Here is a 15,279-nt window from a genome sequence, read left to right on the forward strand (position 1 = left end):
GTTGTGGGGAGACCCCGTGCAGGGCAAGGCACTGCCCCGTGACTCCTGTCAGCTCTGCTTTGACTCGGATGCTCGGAGGTGTGCCGTTTGGCGCCCGCAGTTTACAGTTGATGGCGTCTCGTCTCTCCTGGGAAAGCGCCTCTGCTCTTGCTGATGCCTTTTGCAGGAAGGTGCGTTTTTGGTTAGCGCTTGCCCGGCGTCTCTCTCCAACGGCACTGGCAGCCTTCCTCTGGGCCCGCGCTCCTTCCCTGCTGGTGCGGTTGGGCCACATTCCCCGGCTCAGTCTGCGTCCAGCTCACTCTTCTTTGTTCTTCATCTTCTTTCTTGTTTCTTTTTCAACTTAACAGGGTCTATTTCCTAATTTCACTTTTGCCACTTGATTAGTTTGGAAGTAGTCATACGCTCTGCTTCTGTCCTTTTAGTGGTTGTCCTAAAAATCACCACCTGTGTGCTCAGAGGAAGCTGAGCTCGCGAGCGCCCCTGCAGGCAGCACAGGCCTCTGCGCACGGCCCCCTCCGTGCCTCCTGGTCTGTGTGTGCGTCTCTGCTTGCTGCCCAGCTCGTCATTGTCACGAGTCCCTGATGCGGGGGGTGCACGGACCTGCCCACAGGCTCACCGCTCTGCTCTCCCCTCCTCCCTCGTTCGCTGTCTGTGGGGGCATGGCTCACACACAGAAGCGCACCCGCCCCCAGTGGACCCTCGGACTCCCCTGCTACGGGCCATGGCCACTCCCCAGAGGGGACAGAGAAGGTGTCCAGTCCCCAGTAGGCTCTTGTGCGCCCCTCAGCTGAAACTCCTTGAAAGGTCACCGCTGTCTGACTGCTGTCACCAGAGATGCGTTTTGTCTGATCTCGAACTTGGGGTAAATGGAACCCCAGAATTTTCTTCTGGCTCCTTTGACACAACACGCTGTCTTCGGGGTGCACGGCACTCTTGTCATTCTCTTCATGCTGTGTGGTACTGCTGTGGGCATTACACTTTTATTTATAGGAGTGAAATTGTCCTAGGTCAGGGATTGGCACAATCCAGACCACCACCTGTTTTTGTACAACCTGTGAGCTAAGAATGGGTTTTACATTTATAAATGGTTAAAAAAAATCAAAATAATATTTCATGATGTGAAAATCATATGAGATTCCGATTTCACTGTCCCTAAGTGCAGTTTCATTGGCCCAGCACACCCATCCGTGTGCCCAGCGGGGTCTGTGCCTGCTTTGCTCCACCACAGCAGAGCTGCCCGGTGCGTGGAGACCATGTGGCACATATCTCCAAAGTTTGCTGGCCCTTGCTCTGGGTACAGGTGGACGGGGCCCCCACAGCTGAGCCGTGCGCCCTCCCAGTGTCCCTGCCAGCACGCAGCATGTCCCCGCCATCCTGGTGCACGTGTGTCTGTCCACATTCGCCACCAGGTCTTTGGTCCTCATTCTTGCGTCTCAGTCTCTGTCACTCCCTTCTACCTGCAAGGCCTCCTCCAGGATGTCCTTGATGAGGCTGTGCTGGTGGTAAACTCTCCACTTCTGTTCTCTGAAAGTGTATTTATTTGGCCGTCCTTCTTGAATATTGTTTTTGTAGAGTTTGAACTTCCAGTTTGGCAAGTATTTTCTTTTAGTGCGTGTAGGACGCACTTGGTGGTTTTCCGGCTCCTGCAAGTCTAAACAGTGCTGCCATTTTAGAGGAGGTCGCTGGCTTTCCTCCGATGCACACACGCCGTTCCCCTGTGGGCACCCACACTCCCGGGGGTGGGGTCTGGGTGGCTGCTTGCCTTCCTGAGCCTGTGAGTTAGTATCTGTCGTCAGTTCTGAACATTTTTCAGATTCTCTCTCTCTCCTCTCTTCCCGGACACCACTGAACGTCTGTTAGACCCTTCATGTCACCGCCTGCGTCTCTTGTTCTGTCTTCTCAGTTTCCACTGTGATCTTTCTCTGTGCTAGGATCTGGGTAATTTCTGCCCTTTATCTTCCAGTTCGTTGTTTCTCTCTTCTGCTGTATCCAGGGTGTGCCAAATATGTCCACCGAGCATTGTATTACACGTCTCATTTCTAAAGGGGTGTTGGTTCTCTTTCAAATTTGCTGTATCTATTTTTAGAATTTCCAGTTCCCGTTGGATGTTTGTCACTTCTCTGTGAACACATCCAGCACAGCCACATCCCTGTGTCCGAGCACCTGCTGCCCACGGGCTCTGTGAACCTCACTTACAGAGCCGACTTCACGTGTGCCTGGTTCTCTTTGGCCGCGTGCTGCTCACTGCTCTGGAAAAGTGATTTGTGGGTGCTCCCGAGGCCTGGGATGATGCTGCCTCCTCCAGAAAAGCAGTGTTTGCTTCCAGCAGCTCCAAGGGGACCCCTCCCACCACCCCACCCCCGGCCCACTGTATGGCCGAGACCTTTTCCTTGTCCTTGGTTACCAGCCCTGCTCACCACTCAGTAGCCTGTTTAAGGATGCACAGGGTCAGAGGAAGGAGTGAGTTCAGATCTGAGAACAGGATGCCATTTCCTGTCTGTCTGGAGCTGAGTCTGGGCACAGGTCTGGGGGCGTAGAGCCAGGGTCGGCAGTGGCCTCAAGGTGACTGTCCTCCCACCCTGCTCCAGCCACACCTGCACCCTGTGGCGGGCACTGGCCGTGGAGCCCAGCCTCACTGCACAGGTCCTGGGGCTGCTCCTGGAGAGGATGAGCAGAGACGTCCCGTTCAAGGAGAGCCGGGCCTTCCTGCTGAGCAGCTCTCCCAACCGCGTGGCCACACTGCTGCCCCTTGCGGTGAGTGGGGGCCCCATTCTCCCTTCCCGCTTTTCGAGGAGGCTGGGCAAGGGGCTGCGTCACTGCTAGAGGGAGGACCCCACAGGTGGCCTGGTTGCCACCCCATAGGCACCCAGCCGCTGACTGGGGCACCAGAGCCGGCCAGCTCGGAGCCCAGGCTCGTAAAGGCCCCGCAGGTGTTGGTCCACGAGGGAGAGCACTCTGTTTCATCCTATGGAAAAAAAATAAACCAGCTTGGCAACGTTTTTGGCAGTAAAGCAGCTATGAGAATTTCCTCCTCCTCTCTGCTAAGGAACCAAGAGCAGATGGTCAGAGGCCCGTCCCCGAGGCGGCCACACTGCCCCTGTGCCTGCTTCCTGCCCCAGAAGCCCGAGCTGGGCAGGGCTGCACCCCTCCTCCTGTCCACGCTCCTTCCCAGAACCAAGACCTCCAATGCGCACGGGGCGTACGCTGATGGGGCCTCAGGCTAGTGTGAGTCCTGGGGTCAGGGCCCAGCCTTCGCTGTGGCCGGCCTCCTTAGAAACGGCCCCAGAGGGAGAGTGAGCCTGAGGTGGTCCCTGTCCCCAGGCCACCTGTGCGCTACGCGAGGTCGTGTTGGCTCCGGCGTCTGGGCCCGCGGTGCTGGAGCTCTACCCGCAGTTGTTTGTGGCGCTCCTGCTGCGCGTCAGCTGCACCGTGGGCGTCCAGCTGCCCCGGACCCTGCAGGCCAAGGAGAGGAGGAGCGCCAGCTCAGCTCTGGACCCCAGGACCTTTGAGCCCTGCAGGTAAGCGTGTCCATGTCTGCTGACCCCAGCACCATCGTGTGAGCACAAGCGTGTGCGTGCCTCTGGTGTGTGCACAAGGCTGCCCGGCTCCCGGCAGTGAGGGAGAGGACAGGTGGGAGCAGCCAGGCAGTGGGGGCTTAGCCCAGGAGCGAGTTTGTGTCCAGGAGCTCCCCCTGGCGACGTCCGTGGGTGAGCTGTTCCTCTGGGAGCGTGGCCTCCCTGGCCATCCCTTCTCGCCTCCTCCAGCAGGTCAGGGATAGGGACCCTGGGGAAGGTGGCTGCAAGTCTGTGGGCAGCGTGTGGCTACAGGGGCCTTGTGGGGACACTCAGGTAGGTCCAGAGCGGTGCCGTCTTTGGAAGGTGGAGCTGTGGGGAGGGTTTGGGGAGCAGGTGGGACCTGGAGTGAGCCCCTGCATACAATACTATGTTTGCAACCTCAGCCCTCAGCTCTGAGTTCTGGCTCTTTCTGCACTCAATCAGGGCCCCACCTTCCGACAGAAACTCTGCAGTGGCCTCGCTGCCTCCCCTGAGGGGCCTGCTCACCTGGGTCGGCCCCAGCCCTGCAGGGCGAGCTCGATGCCAGGCCCCCCACGCCATCAGCCTGTGCAGGCACCTTCCCCTCGGCTCTCACTGGGGTCTGGGGTCCTCTGGTCTCTGCCAAGTGGGTCCTGGATCCTAGGGCAGGAAACCAGGGATGGGCAGGGTAGAGCCTCTTGCTGTGGGCAGTGGGCTCAGAGCTTCAGCGGCCTGGACATCTGCCTGCCCATTCTGGCCTCTGAGGCCATTCCTGGGCCCATCACGGTCGCACCTCAGGGTTCCAAACAGCCGCCTGGGGCCACAGGGTGAGCAGAGGAAGCTGTCGCCCTTGGGCCACATGCTGGCTGACCGTGAGCCCGGGCTGCCTCCCCACCCATCCCAGGCAACTGGGGTCGGATGTGTCCCTTGACTGGGGACGCAGGGGGGACAGTGGCAGTTCACCCCACCCCCATCACAGGGCTGCTCCACCCCAGGACCAGCTCGTAAACTCTAGCAGAGGCCGTGTGCCAGGGCCTGCCCAGCTCCACGCAGACCAAGTGGAAAATGTGAACGGACCAGCGGACACTGGCCTGCCAGCCCTGAGCCTGGCATGCCAGGACTCAGCTCCATGGCCTGTGAGCTGTGGGGGCTACAGACCCCACGCCACCACCCGGGGCCCCTGGGCTACCAGCCCTGAGCTGGGACACGGGCAGAGCAGGCACAGGTCTCAGCTCTGAGAGAGGCCGTCAGCCGGCAAGTCAGACCCTGGCAAATCCCCATCCACAAAAATTCCGGGCAGCAGGGTGGACAGGCGAGGGGCCCCTCCTCACATGGCTTGTTCACACATTCCTGCACACCTGCGCCTCACCACTGGCAATCTCTTGAAGCCAGTCGAGAAGCCCCAGGGTGCTGGTGTCAGCCTGGAGCGCAGCCTCTGGTCCAGGTGGTGCCTCAGCTGAGCCTCGAGGCCTGGAGCAGGGTGTGGAGCTCTGGGCCCTCACTTAGACCGCAGCAACCGGCCAGAACTGGCTGTGGCTCCGTGGGCCTAGGTCCAGTGGCCTGGCCCTGCCTGTGCTGTGGGGGACCCCTCAGTGGCACGCCATGGGCATCTGCCCACTGACCACGGTTGCCACTGTGGTTCTTCCTGTGGCTGTGGTCAGTGTGGGCTGCCTGACATCTGGGATGGCAGCCCCCATGGGGTCTGGGCCTTCTACTGGAATCACAGGGATCCTAGGACAGCAAGAGCTGCCTTCTAGTATTTTCTCTCTGGGGAGGGAGTCCCAGAGGGTGCGGTCTGTGGACGTTCAGTGAGGGCTCGCTGGGAGCCTGTCCAGCTGTAGGCTGACAACCCCACAGTCCTCACGCCACCCGGGGGTGACCATGGGGACGGAGCTGGGCCAAGGGTGAGGGCAGTGGGCTGTGTCCACATTGCTGGCCTGGGGGGAGGCCGCTAGCATCTGCCTTCCGGGCCACCAAGCTCCCGGGTCCCCACGGCTCCTGCTGCCTGCCCCTCAGGTGGCAGTCCTTCGGGCCTGACGGGGTCCTTGCTCCCTGTGTGGGCCGGCCTGGAAATCTCACAAGACCACAGGATCCCAAACAAGCTTATCACACACTGCCTGCCCTGCCACCTCCCAGATCCACGTGTGAGGCCCATTCCCCGGGCCCACCACTCCCCTGCACCCCAGCAGCCAAGCCGTCTGTCACAGGAGAGCATGTGTCAGCCAGCGCCGGGCAGGATGTGCCTGGTGGCCGCTTCTGCCCTAGCTGTGGCCCCTCCGCAGGTCAAGTGGACCACCCTGTGGGTGGATGTCCTCTGCCCTTGGGGCCTGATGTGTGAGGTGGCCGACGTGCCAGGGAGAGGTCAGGCGTGGTGCCGTGCCCAGGCCCTCCCCTGGGTGGTTCTGAGAATCCTGACGAGCCATCTCTTTGGGCCACAGGCTTTGGTGAGAGGTTCTGCTGGTATCGGGCCGATGCTCTCCCCGCAGACCTCGTCCATGGGAGTCTGCCCCTGCTGCTGCCCACTGGGAGCCCTGAGTGCCTCTGCCCGAGCTGGGGAAGGGCTTATCCGAGCGAGAGGGGCAGACACTAAATTCCGGCTGGGCCCTGTCGGCTCTGGCCCTTCCTGCAAGGAGACGGGAGGGCCAAGTGCCTGCAGGGCTCTGTAGGGGGCAGCAAGGCACAGCCTGTGCCTGGCACTCCCCAACGGGCTGAGCTGGTGGACAGAGTTGGACGCTCACCATCAGCCACTCTGGGTCTCAGCCATGTTCAGGTGTTTCTTCCTTATTTGCGTAGCGGTCCAGTCGAGGATCTGGGGGTGGGGCACGGCCCTCCCTGCTGCCCCTCCCTGCAGGGTTCTGGGGCCTCCTGGGGTGGGCATGGCTGTGCACATGTGAAAGCTGAGGCTTCTGAGCTAGAGGGACAGGCTGTGTGGGGGTTCAGGCCATGTGGACATGGCCCCTGGGGTGCCTGGCAGTGTCTGGGCTGGGCCCACACACGGCAGGCCAGGTGCCAGGAGGAGCCAGGCGGCCTGTGTGCTGCAGCCCTGGGTCCCAGAAGAGCAGGTGCGGGCACTGGGTCTGGGGCCCGGTGGCCCCTGCTCCACCCAGCCTGCAGACAGGGGGCCTCATGCCTGGCCCAGGCAGGACTCAGCCCTCAACCTGCCCCCTGGGTTCACTTTTATGAAGCATTTTCTCCATTTTCGTCATCTTTCTTTTTTTTTTAATTAAATGAAGGTCTTGAAGGCAAGTGGAAAGCAGCTGGTTGTGACCCTAAAAGTTCCAGAGGGCCCTGCCTGCTTACAGAGGCCCTTGGGGACAGTGCCCTCACGGGAGTGGAGGCACAGGTGCAGTGTCACAGCCTGAGACCAGAAAGTCAGAAGCCACGTAGAGGGGCGCAGCTCGGGGGGAAGGGTGAGCCTGAGGGCCTCCCAGCAGGTCACCCAGAGCCTGCTCCCCAGGGGATGCTGCTGGTAGCACGCAGGCCAGGAAGCCCTGGGACACGTCTCCCAAGAGTGTGGCTGTGTGTGTGCATGCGTGTGGGGTGCAGAGCTGAGGGGTGCACCAGAGCCTCTGGCCTCATGCCATCCCCACCAGCTGAGCCCACAGCTGCATGTTCCCGCAGCTCTGCAGTCGATGCTCTGCAGGCCGTGCTGCTCCGAGGTGGCAATGAGGATGTGGTGCAGCGCATGGAGCTGGAGGGAGGCTGGGAGCTGCTCAGGACCTCAGCAGGGCATGAGGAGGGGGTCACCCGGCTGGCCAGGTAAGCAGGCTGCGCCACGCACACCAGCTCCAGCATTGGCTGAGCTCCAATAGGCCAGGTCCTGTTCAGGCACCGTCTAGGAGCCATGGGACCCACAGGAAGGCAGAGATGAAGACCCCCCAGTGGCACATGAAGGGGACTGAACTGCCTGAGCCAGTGGGCCACGTGGGAAGTAGGCGCATGGGCCGTGCGGGCCGGCTTGGGGCCTCCGCCTGGCACTTGAAAGTGGGGAGGCCACGGAGGCAGCTGTGTGCTTCAGGTTGTGCTGTCGGGGAGAGAGGAGGCCGCTCTATGGAGGCCTGGAGGAGGGCTAGTTGGGGCGCAGCTGAAAGGAAGGATATGCGGGGTCTGGCAGCTGGTGGAGGAGCTCATGGGCCAGAGGGCTCTGACCACACAGGGTGGAAGGTGGACGTGCCCCTTGGGTCCATGTGGGAGTTGGCCGTGGGTGGGCCGGGGAGCAGCCCGAGGCCCCAGCCTCTGCACCATGTAGGCTCCTTCCCCAGCGCCATGGCAAAGTTTGCGGGCCCCCGGCTGCCCCTGGTGATGAAGGCACTCGTGTGCACACAGAGCAGCGTGTACGAGATCCAGAGGGTCACCTCCACAGCCTTCCTGGCCGAGGTAGGAACCACTTGCTCTGGAGCACTACTGGAGGACCACTAGGGCAGGGTGAAGTCCTGTCCCACAGGCAGGCGCTGGCCTCCCCAGCCAGAGCCATCACCCAGCCTGAGCCCGGTGAAGGGAGGCCTCAGCTGTGTGCAACCTATGCGGGCCTGAAGCACTGCTGGGCCCTTGGTGGGGGCAGGCCGACAACCAAGGCCCCTAAGGCTCTCTTGGTGGCCTCTTGTGGTTGACGATACCTAAAACTTGCCCAAGGCCATAGCAGTGGGGGCCAGGGTGGGGCTGGGGTCAGGAGTTGGGGAAGAGAAAGAAGGGAGGCCATGAGCCCAGCCTCTGCCCAGGGGGCCCTCAACTGGACTTTGCCATGTCCACTCTTCACAGCAACCTTGGACTGGGCCTGCCCAGTGGTACAGTGGTGGGGAGGGGGCTGGGGGCAGTGTTGCTGCACATCTAAGTGGGAGGTGCCCTGGGCCTGGGCTGGCTGGGGTAGGGTGAGCCCCTGGGGGTCAGTGGGAGTGGGTGGTCCCAGCACCTCTGCTTCCAGCTGCTCAACAGCAATGTGGTGAACGACCTGATGCTTCTGGAGTCCCTGCTGAACAACCTGGTAGCCCGGCAGAAGGACACATGTGCCGGCGTACGGCGGCTGGTGCTCCGCGGCCTAGCCAACATTGCCTCCAGCTCCCCCGATAAGGTGAGCCAGTCAGCCGGCCACTCTGGGGCCCCGTCCGTGGGAGATGGACAGGACAGCTGTGGTCAGCGGTGAGGAACCCAGGCAAACACGGGGCAGGTGGCGGGGATGTACAGGGAGACAGCTGGGCGTGTGGTGGCATGAGGAAGGGGCAAATCTGCATGGTGAGGGCTGGCTTGTCCTGTGCCACAACGTGTGACAGGCACCAGGGCTCGGTGACCTGGGGACACAGCTGAGTGCAGGGCGTCCCCAGGTGCGGGCGCATGGACCCCAGCTCCTGACAGCCATGATCGGCGGGCTGGACGACGGGGACGACCGGCACAGCCTGGTGGCCCTGGAGGCCATGGCGGGCCTTGCAAGGCTGCTGGGCCTGGTGGAGCCCCAGGACCTGCGCCCTGTGCTGCTGCACGTCGCCATCCGCATCCGGCCCTTCTTTGACAGTGTAGGTTGGGTGGGGAGTGGGGGCACCCAACAGCCTGACACCCCCCACCCCAGCCCGTTCCCTGGCCCTCCTGCCTCTTCCTCAAGAGCCTTGAGCCCCCTGGGTCCCACGAGCTGTGTCCCCACACCTCACAGACAGATCATCTAGAGAGGAGCTCAGGGCCCCCAACACTCCCCCAACCCACGTGAGGGGTCTTTTCTCACCAGCCTCCCCATCACTGCTCCAGGGATCCCCGTCCTCCAAGCCCATGCCAGGCGAGGACAGCATCCAAGGCATGGAGAGGAGAAGGATGGTATAGGGAAAGGGCCCTGGCGCCGACTGATGGGCGGGGCTGGGGAGGCCCCCGTGGGATGACACCTGCCACCCCCCCGCCCCCAGGACAAGATGGAGTTCCGTTCTGCATCCATTTGCCTCTTTGGGCATCTCAACAAGGCCTGCCACGGGGACTGTGAGGACGTCTTCCTAGAGCAGGTCGTTGGTGGGCTGGCGCCCCTGCTGCTGCACCTGCAGGACCCCCAGGCTCCTGTGGCCGGCGTGAGTAGCCAGCAGGAGGGGGGTGTGGACCAGGCCAGGCTTAGGGCCTCAGGGACTCAGTGTTGTGCCCACAGGCCTGCAGATTTGCCCTGCGCATGTGTGGCCCCAACCTGGAGTGTGAAGAACTGGCGGCTGCCTTCCAGAAGCACCTGCAGGAGGGCCAGGGCCTGCACTTTGGTGAATTCCTCAACACCACCTGCAAGCACCTGGTGAGGGGCGGGCCGCACGGGTGGGCGCACACCTGTGTGGTGGTGGGCGGGTGGCGGTCAGTGGGCTGATGGCCTCCCTGCAGATGCACCACTTCCCAGACCTGCTGGGCCGCCTGGTGAGCACTAGCCTGTTCTACTTCAAGAGCAGCTGGGAGGACGTCCGTGCCGCTGCCCCCATGCTCACGGGTGAGTGCCACCTTCGGCCCCCCCTGCCCCGCCCCCGTGCCTCACCCTGCCCCTGACCCCAACCCCTGCCCCCAGGGTTCCTGGTGCTGCATGTGGAGCCAGAGCACCGGCCGCAGGTGGACCTGGAGCAGCTCACTGCAGGTGAGCACCCCAACCAAGTCCTTGCACGCACCCCCACCACGTGGTCAGGGCCCAGAGGCCCCCCCCAACCTGCCAGGCTGCACAGGACCCTGCTGACCCTGTGGGCACCAGGGGGGACTAAGTGATTTTCCTGGATTTCAAGGATTTTTTCCCTGTCACTGGTGACCTCATCGTCTCTAGTAATTCACGGAAACTTCTTAACTGTTCCAAAAGAGCTTAAAAAACACTAAAAAAGGAAAAACTATCTTTCCGTTGGCTCCTGAGCCCTCCCGGCAGAGGCCTGTCTTAGGAGGGTGGTGAGCGGGCGGCCCCACGCACAGGGCGGGGGTGCACCATGGGGTCCTGGCCCCCCCCCCAGGCTCCGTGCGCTGCAAAGGGGCGGGAGCAGCCCTAGCCGCAGCTCGTTAGTGGGGTGTTGGCGGGAACCCCGGGCTCAGAGTCAGTTCTGAAAGGGCCACAGAGGCACCCCTGGCAGCAGCTCCCTGTCCCCCAGCGCTCCAGCTCCTGCTCCAGGACCCAGCCCCCGCGGTGCGCATGAAGGCTGCCGAGACTCTGGGCCGCCTGGTGAAGTTCGCCTGAGGCTCCCCCGATAGTGCTGCTGTTCCCACAAGCAATACCAGCCCAAGTCGGGTCTGGGCCCAAACCTCTGAGATGGGCCCTGAGGAGCCCCTTTCCCCGGGGCGGAGTGGGGAGCTGCCTGGGCCCCCCCGCTGCGGATCAAACACCTGCCCTCCTTGAGGAGGCTGCTGGAGGCCTAGCAGGACCGGGCAAGTCAGCGCCCCACCTCGTGCCAATAAAGCCATCTGCTCCTCAGCAGGTGATGTGGGTGCAATGATGTGGCTTTCCTTCTGGGACAGGGAAGCAGGGGCTTCCCAGCAGCCCCCCATCTGGGAAGACTGAGTGAGTGAGGTGAAGGCCCAGGCTGTGGTGAGTGTAGGTCATCAGGAACCCCGATTCAAGGTCACAGCACCAGTCAGTGGGGACAAATGCCTCTATTGAGGGTCCCGAGCACACGCACACCCTGGCCCCTTCCCTCCCCGGCCCCAGGGGAAGCAGGGCAGGGCAGCCTAGGTGAAGAGGCGGATGGTGCTGTCGGCACCCGAGGAGAAGACCCACGGCTGGGTGGGGTGGAAGGCCACGTCCAGCACGCCCAGGTCTCGGGCCAGCGTGTGCCCCCTCAGCACCTTCACGGGCACCAGCAGCGGGTTCTGCAGCAGGTCACTGTTGAGAAGGGGAAGGGAGGGGCTCAAGACACCGGCAGCACAGTCCCCACGGGGCAGGCAGGGTGGGCAGGGGTCCTCACTCACTTGTACACCATCCCGTGGCAGACAATGACGCTGCCATCGTCGGAGCCGGACGCGAAGAGTGGGTACCTGGGGTGGAAGGCCACAGCCCGCAGGGCCTTCTTGTGGTGCCTGGGCAGGGCGGGGGGGGGGACCTGATTGAGAGCAGGCTCGGGAAGGGGGAGCAGCCGCCCACGCCCACGCCAGCGCCTCACCTCAGCACCCTGTATGGCTGGGTGGAAAGGTCCAGGTCAAACCACACTAGCTTGCTGTCGTAGCTGCCACAGATGACGTTGTCACCTGCAGGCAGACAGGGTGGTAGGGACCTGACAGCCATGCCCAATGGGTACACGCCCCACCTGTGGGGTGCAGCCCCACGCCCTCACCTGCGGGGTGCACTGCCAGGCTGGACACCCACTTGCAGTTCGGCATCAGCTTCTTGGTGAGCTCCTGGCGCAGCAGGTGGTAGAGGCGGACGCTGCGCTGGGAGGCCACGAGCAGAAAGGGCCGCACAGGGTGGAAGGCCACACACTGCACCTGTCCGTGGCTGCGGCGGAAGGGGCTCTGGCTACGGCGCCGGCTCAGCTGGTGGATCAGCACCTGGGTATGGCCCGGGGTGGCCAGCACCACAGCCATGTAGTCCCCACGCCCGTGCCAGGTCACCTGCGTCACTGGCTGCAGGAGGGGACGTTGGCTGAGCCAGGCCCCGCTCCCCACACCAGCCTCCCCCACGTCCCCACACTGTGTGGCCCCCACACCTTGCCATGGCGGATGCGCAGCCGCAGGCCCTCCTGGCGCTCCTCCTCTGAGGCTTCCAGCCAGTGGGTGGGCTGCAGGGCAGGCTCCTCAGGTGGGGTAAAGCCACTCAGCAGCTGGTCTGTGCTGCCCACCACCAGCCGGTCCCCCAGGGACGGGTTCAGCAGCAGGACTGTGTCCTCCCTGCAGGCCAGAGCCAGATGCAGCCCCTCAGACCGAGAGCTGCCCCCTGCTGCCACAGGCACCCCCAGCCTCGCACTTACACTGCCACGGCTACCAGGCAGATAGTAGGGTTGGGGTTCCAGGCCACGCTCCTCACCACGCCCCCCACAGGCACGGTCCTCATGCAGCGGGCTGTGGCCACCTCCCAGAGGCGCACTGAGCCGTCATCGGAGCCTGGACAGAGCAGACAAGGACCCTCAGCACCTGGCCCTCCTGCCCAGCCCCCCCTGCTGGGGCTGTCCCCACCTCAGGCCCACCTGAAGCCAGCCACTGGCCCCCCGGGGAGACGCTAAGGCAGCGGACAAGATCACTGTGACCCCTGTAAACCTGCAGAGAAGGGGAAGTGAGGAGATGGACAGGGAGAGGTGCACGCCCCCCACCCACCCCATCTGCTTACCAGGGCCTGGCATGTGGGGAAAGGCTGCAGGTCCCGTGGCCGGGGCAGCTTGGGGATGAGGTCTTCAGGGTCCACGTTCACCTAGGGCAGGAGAACATGTGGTCACTCGGCTCCCAGCCCCATCCCCTTCCCAGGTGCTCTGCTGCCCCAAATACCCTCATCTTGCGCTGCCGCGGGCACAAGTAGAGATCGAGGCAGCGCTCGAAGCGCTCCTGGATGAAGCGGCTGTAGGCAGGCACCGCCCGCAGGCTCGGGAACTTGCGGGGCAGGAAGTTGAGCTTTCTCTCAGCCGGCTCCTGCTGCTCCCACGCCAGGCGCTGTGGAGACAGGGGTGAGCCAGGAGCAGGAGGCTGGGAGCTGGAGCCCAGACCCCTACCCCAGACCAGGCCCACCTCCTCCTCGCTGGGCAGGTACTCAGGAGGTGGGTTGTAGGACTCGGCGTGGCCAGGCAGGGCCAGCTTGGGAGCAGGCACGTGCATCTTATGACGCCCCAGCACAGCATTGGGGTCCTCCTGGGCCCACAGGTCGTAGAAGGTGGGGGTGGGGTGCCGGGGCCGGCGAGGCTGGATCCAGCCCATCTTGATGGCGTGCACCATGCGAGAGACCTGCACACACAGGCCAGGTCAGGGCTAGGGAGAGGGGGCCGCGCCCTGGAGGACAGGGCTGCACCCACCTTCTCCTTCTCCACCAGGGATGGGATGAAGCTGCGCTTGTCGGCAGGTCGGTTGGTCACCGGGTGGATCATGAGGTTCCCACTGAAGAAGTCCACAGACGGCTGGGGGAACAAGCACAGGCCTGTGGGTCAGGGCCCTGCACATGTCCCCAGACCCCAGGGGCCAGCTGCTGCCACTTACCTCATACGGGTCAAAGCTCATGTCCCCAAACTGGCCCCTCTGCAGCCGCCGCACTAGGGCCACCTGCTCGTCTGTCAGCCGCACATCGCGACCCGTCATCCGGTCCTGTACCATGCGCCTGGGGTGGCCGCCCATCAGAGTTGTGCTCGCACCCCACCCTGCAGGCCCTGCCCCACAGGCTGTGCCCCGAGCCCGCTCACCAGTAGTCAGGGTCGTCCATCTTGTCCAGAAACTGGTCCAGCTCGTCACGGGTACGCAGGGGCTTATAGATGCGCCTGCCGTCCAGGTCGTAGCCCACGTGGGGGAAGTCATCGTACCACTCCAGGGGCACGTTGCCCACCGTGTTCCGGACATCCTGGGGCAGCAGGCCAGCGTGTCAGCACTGGACACCCACTGTACCCACCCCTCTCTTCAAGCCCCCCAGGAGACAAAGACCAGCAGAGGGAGGCCGAGAGCAAAGGGACTGGCCTCGAGGCTAGCCGGGGCAGCACCAGGCACCCCGACACGTGCCTCTCCCTGGAGTGGGACGTGGCGCAGCGGCCGGCGCTGTCCTCCCACCCCCCCCCAGCCCTCAGAGGCGCCGGAGCTGTACCTTCACATTTTCCACTGAAGTGGTGCCAACCCCAGAGCCTCCCTCTAGATTCCTTGGCCAGGGCTCTGGGCAGCCACAGACAAGGGTGACCTCATCGCCCATGGGCTCCCTCCCCTGGTGGGGGCCTTAGGCAAAAGTAGGTAGCCACAGGCAGGGACTCAGGGAAGACCCTGCCAACCCACTCAAGGCGAGGCAGAATCCACTGCATTCTGCCCTGTAGGTGCTCGAGGACCCCCCAGCCCCCCCGGTCCTGCCCCCCACCCCACCCCCGGCGGGCAGAGCAGCCACATTCCCGGACACACATTCCTGGTCAGGGCCCCTGCCAGCCACCACCCTCCCTCCGCCCAGCATGGAGACTGCTGCCCAGGCGGCCGCTTCCTGCAACAGTAGCCACAGGGGGAGGGGCCCCAATGAGACTGAGCACAGCTGGGAGCCTGAGGCCCCCCTTGCAGCAGGACAGGACCCCCGGGCTCTGCCCTTCTGCACCTGCCCGTCCCAAGACCTGCTGACTTCAGTCCTCCCAGCAGTACCCCCTGTGACCCTGCCCACTGCTAGGAATGCCTTCCCTTCTCCAACGCCTTGGAGGAGTGTCTCCAGTGCCCCCCAAGTTTACAAAGCCATCCCTGAACTGGACAGACCCTGGGGGTCCCAGTGGCCAGGGGAAGAAGGCCCACAGGAGCACGGAGCAGGGTAATGGGGAGGTTTCCTCCAGAGAAGGGGGGGCAGCATGAGCCGGCAGAGAGGAGGAGGGGTCCACACAGAGAGCACAGCTTGTGCCAGACCTGGAGAGTGCGGCTAATGCCAGAAGGGGGCAGGTGCAGGACAGACAGGCCATGCTACTGGGCAACACCACAGACAAATCTGGAGGGGGCAGCCGAGGGGTTTGGGGCTGAACTGCAGCCCCTTAATGCTCCTCTGTGCTCCCCCCTTCGCCTGGCACAGAAGGCCCAAGCGTACAGGAGAGGGAGAGACAGACAGGGTGTGGCCATGCACTGGGGCCAGGGCAGCTGGGTTAACTTGGTCATGCCAGGGCAGAAGGCCGGGTCATGAGTCCCACTTGACCCT

At 63.4% G+C, this 15,279-nt stretch overlaps 2 protein-coding genes across 9 annotated transcripts in view; one reads left to right on the forward strand and one right to left on the reverse strand.

Moving 5' to 3' along the window:
* MROH1 (maestro heat like repeat family member 1) overlaps window positions 1–10,925 on the forward strand; it is a 93,700-nt gene extending 82,775 nt beyond the window's left edge. For 5 of the 8 annotated variants that reach the window (XM_058565156.1, XM_058565155.1, XM_058565161.1 and 2 more), the window contains 11 exons: window positions 2,589–2,754; window positions 3,322–3,518; window positions 7,155–7,292; window positions 7,796–7,910; window positions 8,455–8,601; window positions 8,852–9,040; window positions 9,419–9,574; window positions 9,649–9,783; window positions 9,867–9,969; window positions 10,045–10,110; window positions 10,604–10,925. In XM_058565156.1, the coding sequence (XP_058421139.1) occupies window positions 2,589–2,754; window positions 3,322–3,518; window positions 7,155–7,292; window positions 7,796–7,910; window positions 8,455–8,601; window positions 8,852–9,040; window positions 9,419–9,574; window positions 9,649–9,783; window positions 9,867–9,969; window positions 10,045–10,110; window positions 10,604–10,689 (1,498 nt within the window). In that variant the 3' untranslated portion in view covers window positions 10,690–10,925. Of the gene's footprint in view, window positions 1–2,588; window positions 2,755–3,321; window positions 3,519–7,154; window positions 7,293–7,795; window positions 7,911–8,454; window positions 8,602–8,851; window positions 9,041–9,418; window positions 9,575–9,634; window positions 9,784–9,866; window positions 9,970–10,044; window positions 10,111–10,603 lie in introns of those variants that run through there. The other 3 variants (XM_058565159.1, XM_058565158.1, XM_058565160.1) reach the window with 3 other exon arrangements.
* A 158-nt stretch (window positions 10,926–11,083) lies between these two features.
* The window catches only part of BOP1 (BOP1 ribosomal biogenesis factor), a 28,208-nt gene continuing 24,012 nt past the window's right edge, over window positions 11,084–15,279 (reverse strand). Inside the window, exons 4-16 of the mRNA XM_058565164.1 lie at window positions 13,823–13,977; window positions 13,623–13,740; window positions 13,442–13,543; window positions 13,161–13,373; window positions 12,924–13,085; window positions 12,769–12,849; window positions 12,629–12,698; window positions 12,413–12,545; window positions 12,152–12,332; window positions 11,780–12,068; window positions 11,609–11,693; window positions 11,418–11,525; window positions 11,084–11,331 (exon numbers count right to left, since the gene is read on the reverse strand). Of these exons, the coding sequence (XP_058421147.1) occupies window positions 11,178–11,331; window positions 11,418–11,525; window positions 11,609–11,693; window positions 11,780–12,068; window positions 12,152–12,332; window positions 12,413–12,545; window positions 12,629–12,698; window positions 12,769–12,849; window positions 12,924–13,085; window positions 13,161–13,373; window positions 13,442–13,543; window positions 13,623–13,740; window positions 13,823–13,977 (1,851 nt within the window). The 3' untranslated portion in view covers window positions 11,084–11,177. The remainder of the gene's footprint in view (window positions 11,332–11,417; window positions 11,526–11,608; window positions 11,694–11,779; window positions 12,069–12,151; window positions 12,333–12,412; window positions 12,546–12,628; window positions 12,699–12,768; window positions 12,850–12,923; window positions 13,086–13,160; window positions 13,374–13,441; window positions 13,544–13,622; window positions 13,741–13,822; window positions 13,978–15,279) is intronic.

This window comes from Diceros bicornis, chromosome 21, assembly GCF_020826845.1.
Source record: "Diceros bicornis minor isolate mBicDic1 chromosome 21, mDicBic1.mat.cur, whole genome shotgun sequence".
Lineage (NCBI taxonomy): Eukaryota > Metazoa > Chordata > Mammalia > Perissodactyla > Rhinocerotidae > Diceros > Diceros bicornis.